General features: G+C 37.8%; 1 protein-coding gene across 1 annotated transcript; it reads left to right on the top strand.

Annotated features, from left to right (window-relative positions):
* Positions 1–1,794: 1,794 nt before the first annotated feature.
* LOC109888588 (zinc finger protein 287-like) lies at positions 1,795–4,708 on the top strand. The gene is made up of 4 exons (XM_020479750.2): positions 1,795–2,316; positions 2,470–2,594; positions 3,322–3,424; positions 3,580–4,708. Exons 1-4 carry the CDS (start codon positions 2,043–2,045, stop codon positions 4,551–4,553), a joined length of 1,476 nt encoding a protein of 491 aa, XP_020335339.1. The 5' UTR covers positions 1,795–2,042; the 3' UTR covers positions 4,554–4,708.
* Positions 4,709–6,284: the final 1,576 nt, after the last annotated feature.

The following is a 6,284-nucleotide window of genomic DNA, read 5'->3' as shown; positions in this document are numbered from 1 at the left end:
CTACTGCACGGCAAGCGGTACCGGAGCGCCAAGTCTAGAACCAAAAGGCTCCATGACACAGCTTCTACCCCCAAGCCATAAGACTGCTGAACAATTCATCAAATGGCCACACGGACTATTTTTTTGGTTTTTAAATGCATTGGTCTCAGAGCATTTCGTGTTATATTATATGTAAATCAGAGACTATGATATGTTACGAACTACAAATCGTATTAAATGTTACGAACTGCAAAACGTAAAATATCTTACGAATTCTAGCTGGTTAACGTTAGCTAAGCTAGGGTTTAGGGCTAAGGTTATGGATACTTTTAGGAGTTAAGTTAAAAGGTTGGCGAAAGGGTTAGCTAAAAGAGAGAGTTCATGTTAGGGTTAGGCGATGAGAGGGTTAGCTAAAAGGATAAGGGGAAGGGTTAGCTAAAAAAGTTGTAAGTAGTTGAAAAGTTGCTAATTAGCTCAAATTTGAACTCGCAACCTTTGGGTAGCTAGACATTCGCGTTATATTGAAGCGGATTAAACAAGTGACATCAATAAGGGATCATAGTTTTCACCTGGATTCACCTGGTCAATCTATGTCATGGAAAGAGCAGGTGTTCCTCATGTTTTGTACACAATGAAATTGTTATTGTCTAATGCTGACTATTCTAACTATTTGCTGTATAATCAAATACAAACAATTTATGAATAAAAAAAAACATGCGACTAATCACAATAGCAAGTAAATCAATGTTAGTAGACAATAGTTAATCAGGTGGCAAGGCATGGGAATGTTTCCTGGGGAGTGTCAATGCTTGTTATCACTTCAGTGTTGTTTTGCCCATTTAGCCACACCGATCTTAGGTTTAAGCATATTTTGTAACGTTTTGAGCAGTGGTGTAAAGTACCTAAGTAAAAATACTTTTAAGTACTACGGTATCTGTACTTCACTTTACTATTTATATTTTTGACAACTTTTACTCAACTACATTCCTAAAGAAGATAATGTACTTGTTACTCCTTACATTTTTCCTGACACCCAAAGGGACTCGTTACATTTTGAATGCTTAGCAGGACAGGAAAATTGTCTAATTCGAGTACTTATCAACCGAACATCCCTGGTCATCCCTACTGCCGCTGATCTGGCAGACTCACTAAATACAAATGCTTCGTTTGTAAATGAAGTCTGCGTGCTGAACTGTGACCCTGGCTATCCGTAAATTTAAAAAACAAGAAAATCGTGTCTGGTTTGCTTAATATAAGACATTTTAAATTATTTATACTTTTGATGCTTAAGTACATTTAAAACCAAATACTTTTAGACTTTTACTCAAGTATTATTTTACTGGGTGACTTTTACTCGAGTCATTTTAATTTAAGGTATCTTTTACTTTTACTCAAATATGAAAATTGGGTACTTTTTCCACCAGTGGTTTTGAGTTTAAAACATGTTAAAATGATTCAAACGTAGGCCTATGCTATGTTTATGTGTAGGTCCATCCACATAATTATATATAGAACAGTATTGTAATGTTTCTTTATTGACTTTATTGTAACACAATGTCGTTTTTTGGGTCCAAGATTTTTTTTTTAATAAATGGAGTTAATTAATTGTCTTCATATCTGTGTCCTCTATCTATATCCTCTATTCTCACATTTCTATGACACTCAGACATATCCGACAATTGTAGGGACTAAATGTACTATATTTTTAATTGGTTTCTAAATGGATTATGTAAAGATTCGAAAAACCGCCTTCATCTCTGGTTTATGTCTGTAGTCCACGCTGGACAAGCGCGTGCGCATTGTGTGCAATGATTTCCAACAAGCAACCCCATTGGGTAAGAATTTGGAAACGTGATTGGCGTAGTACTCTCACGCAGTCTTGTAGTGCGGAATGCTTCTTCCTTTACGGTAGGTTGGAGTCTCTGTTACAACTGTAACGTTATAAATCCTCTAACAACATCAACTGACTCATAGACAAATGCCGCGTGTCTGTGTGGATTAGGGTACAAAATATTTGGAGGTACCTTGCTGTAACAAGATTGTCAGTCCATTTGTGGGACACAATGTCGTCTTCCGTTCCTTTTCACACACAGCTCACCTCCATTATGGAGGTCTTGATGAACGCGGCCGTGTCAGAAATATGCGAACTTGTGGACGATGGATACGCCGTTTTACACTTGGAAATATCTCGAAGTCAAAAAGAAAATGACGTTTTGAGGGAGAAGTTACATATAATGGAGACACGTAATGCGCATGGACATGGAAAGAAGTCAGTTGGCCTAGCTCACGAGCGCTCCATCAGAAATCACCTCCCAGTGAGACCAGTCCTCAACTTGGGTAACTTTTGTTTACAATTGCAGGGATTTAACCAATGTTTTTGATACCACCTCTAGTTTACTATCCACCGTAGTCAATTCTATAGTTTGCATGGGTTTTCTCCTCATTTCTGTTGTACCAGGTCCGTTTTTAACTCTTTTTTTGTGTATTTAGAGACGGGTGAAAATCGATATAACGGGAGTCCCATGGGGAAAGAGTTGAACCACCTTTGCAGCGATGAGGAGCATCCAAACAACGAAAATGAAGATTCTATAAAACAGTCTTGTGCTGTCATGAAGGTAGATAACATTTTCCACATTATTAGTTAACTGCGGTTTCAGGCACCCTAGTTAAAAATGTAGTACTGGTATGATACTCTAGGACAGGGATACTCAAGTACTATTTGAGACGGTCTGGTCACACAAATTTCCTAGGTGGTTAAAATCGGATTGGATAATGCAATTTATTGGCGTAGTAACAAACCGTCACGTCGCAACCCATGCAACCCCAATCTGTTCACACCCTCTTGTTTGTGGAGAGAAAATGTTGCATTTTTTAAAGCAGATTTCACACAATTCTGCACATTTTGCATGGGGTAGAGATTTTTTTGTTACTGTTCTAAAGTGAATTTCCAGAAATGTTCTACGCATTCTCCCATGTCTTATGTGTGTTTATATGATACCAGGGGTCGAAGCCCCGATTGAGTAAAAAAGCCCCAACTTTATATTACATTTTTTCAGAACCCGCAGTCCGAATTGACCGCGTTCTGGGTCCAGATCCGGTCCACAGTCCGCCAGTTGAATATGGGGGGGTCTAGGAGTCCTTCTCAATGGACTATTACATTATTACTTTCTTTACATAATTGGAGTGACATGCTCTTCTTGATATGTTATTGACAATTTTTTTACTGGCATTGGTCATAAAAAAGTGCATATTCAATACATACAACAATACTTATATAATGATCTATGAGACGTCATATTATTGAAAACTTTTAAAGAAAGGATGAATCTGGTTCCCTTACAGTCTATGGTGAAGGAGATGCGTAAGCCTGGGTGCATCCAAATCAAAGAGGAAAGACTGGAGGGCACCATAAGCCTACAGAATTACCCAATGATAAAAGGGGAGAGTAAGTGCAATGGAAGCCTATAATAAATTGTAAAATGCCAGTCATATGGAATTATCTATAATAGAAAATACCAACCCCATCTTAGGAAAGGAAAGGCAATTATACACTATGATTTACTGTTCAGTTATATTTAATCAATTATTTCCTCTCTATAGGCAGTGTTGAATCAGGTGCTGATGAAGACAAAAGAGATGTGATTGGGCACACTCAGACCGACAGTCTCTTTGAGGACTATGATTCTCACATCAACGCAGACCAAGAAAGTGAGAGCACGTTCCAGAAGCTTCAGCATACGAATGTTGCACACCACGTACAGAGGCAGGGATACTCAGGCTTGTGGACACCAAGAAGCACTGAAACAGATTCTGAGGATCCAGCTTGCTCTTATGCTGCAGAAATGAGCCCCACTCGTGTCACAGCTCACACAAAGCAACAACGACAGACTTCCGTAGCTGAGGAAACGTTGTTCGCTGTTGAATCTCACAATGTGAAACCAGAGGCTGCAATGCTTGATTCTGGACCCTATGAAGAAAAATATCAATCTAGCAGTAATGATAATTATTATGATAATGATAGCAGTAATGATTTGCATCCGCAAAACAGCATCTCTTCCGAGGCTAGTGAAAACTTTGGAAATATTTTCTCTAACAGTCAAGAAAATATGAGAGAGAACACCGCAAGGTCAAAGGTGGGCATAGTCCAACGCTACATGGCAGGACACACAATTCAGCACAGGGTTGGCAAGCGAGAAAAACGGTTTGTTTGTGGCTTCTGTAGAAAAAGTTTCACTTGTCCAAAGTATCTTCAGTCTCACCAGCGGGTTCACACAGGAGAGAAACCCTTCAGCTGCTCTCAGTGTGGGAAGAGGTTTGGCCAAGCCGGTTATCTGAAGAAACATCAGAATGTCCACACGGGAGAGAAACCATTTGTTTGCCCACTGTGTGGAAAGCGGTTTGCGGACTCTAGTAATCTCATCAGACACAAGAGTGTTCACACAGGAGAAAGACCCTTCATCTGCATACAGTGTGGGGAGAGGTTTGCTGCGAAAGACAACCTTAGAATTCACCTAGAGAGAAACCATTCTGGTTGCTCAAGTGCTGGAGATGTGATGTCACCGAGTATACCGTGAACACGATTAGTCATGAATAATTCAGCATTTTAACATTTTTGACTGAACTCGTTTTGTCTTTAGTGGGCTATTTGACATTTACAGTTGAGGACTAGTTTTGTAACAAAATGAATTGAATATATGAAAGGTGCAATAAACGTTTTTTTCAGAATTGCTCTTTTAATTATTATTATTTTTTTGTGAAGTAAACAATTTGAAGAATAAGGCCGTGACCTCTGCGATTTCCCTGCAAATTAAGGCTATTTTTTTAATTGGTTTTTATTACAAATGGTCGAAATTTGTAAGATTATCATTTTGTTTAACAATACGAAAAAGCGGCCATCAGCAGTAGAAATGATAACAAAGCGGACTGTCCTTGATTCAGTAAAAATCTGAGGGATGAGGCAGGGGATATGTAACCCCTCTCAAATTCATAGACAGAACTATGGATGACTGACCATCTATGATATCAAAATTATAGTTTGAACCATGTTTTGAGGCTAAATTGTTCACATGTTCTATGTTTACAAACATTGGAGCAAAACAAGCTTATATTTTGGGTTCTGATGGGGTACGACAGTTGAACAAAGCTCATGAGGCATTTATAAGTTAAATTCTTCAAGAATCAATGAATACATATGTTTTATAAGTCCAAAAATGGATGTAACAACTGCTGATTGCCCCTTTAATAGCACAAATCATATTATAGCATTGACAATATTGTTAACAGCATTACAAGTAGTGATTATAGTAACAGTAATACAAATAAAACAATGCTATTCTTAATAGTATTAACAATATTATTAATAATATTACAATTATAAACTTTAGGAAACACATTTTAAACACATTGTTATTTAGCCCATTCGTATTGCACGGTGTCCAGTACATTTTTCATTTTGGGACATGCATATTGCACAGTACATAATTGCCTGTACGTTGTGTCGCAGCAAAAGGGAGTCCATTCTACTCAGGAGCTAGTTTATAATCCATCAAAATAAACAAGAAAGTAACTCAACAATATTAGAGAATAACACGTACCGTATAATACATTTCAATATTCAGGCCTTCGGATCTGCAGAATCTCTCTCTACCTGTACAACTGTACTTGTTGTTCGTATGAGTTTCTCTCATAATACAATATGCTCATTACATAATTGTACGGTTGGTCCTACAGTTATTTACATTGATTACCACAATGTTACAACATGTACAATATCTGTGAAATTGAGATATTTACAATAGATATGTGTATTCACAGTGCTGCTGCAACATAAAGATAAGTGTCACCTTGATACAAAACGTTTCATATTCATTTTTTTCGGGTTGATATGCCAAAACTATCAATGCACACACACACACAATGCTTCATTATTCTCCATTCTCAAATCTACTTGTTAGACATCACATGCATTTTCCTGCATTTCTGGATATTGCATCCAGGAGCACGTAGAATGTCTCGTCTTGACAGTCTTTCGTCATTCCTGCAGTTACTTCCCTGGTTTCTCCCAGGATGGCAGGATGTAAACTTCACAGATATTTTACATTCTTCAACATCCAGCTTGAAAGGACTATATATATATATACAGTGCCTTGCGAAAGTATTCGGCCCCCTTGAACTTTGCGACCTTGTGCCACATTTCAGGCTTCAAACATAAAGATATAAAACTGTATTTTTTTGTGAAGAATCAACAACAAGTGGGACACAATCATGAAGCGGAACGACATTTATTGGATATTTCAAACTTTTTT

The sequence above is a fragment of the Oncorhynchus kisutch genome, linkage group LG4 (genome assembly GCF_002021735.2).
Source record: "Oncorhynchus kisutch isolate 150728-3 linkage group LG4, Okis_V2, whole genome shotgun sequence".
Classification (NCBI taxonomy): domain Eukaryota; kingdom Metazoa; phylum Chordata; class Actinopteri; order Salmoniformes; family Salmonidae; genus Oncorhynchus; species Oncorhynchus kisutch.
The sequence above is the reverse complement of the archived record's forward strand: the minus strand, read 5'-3'. Positions and strand labels throughout refer to the sequence as shown.

What these genes read in the sequence shown, in the direction of transcription:
- LOC109888588 (XM_020479750.2), top strand. Translation starts at nt 2,043, where the DNA reads ATGTCGTCTTCCGTTCCTTTTCACACACAGCTCACCTCCATTATGGAG. An exon ending in GAGACCAGTCCTCAACTTGG is followed by an intron (nt 2,317 to 2,469) that starts GTAACTTTTGTT and finishes TTGTGTATTTAG; the next exon opens with AGACGGGTGAAAATCGATAT. An exon ending in AGTCTTGTGCTGTCATGAAG is followed by an intron (nt 2,595 to 3,321) that starts GTAGATAACATT and finishes GTTCCCTTACAG; the next exon opens with TCTATGGTGAAGGAGATGCG.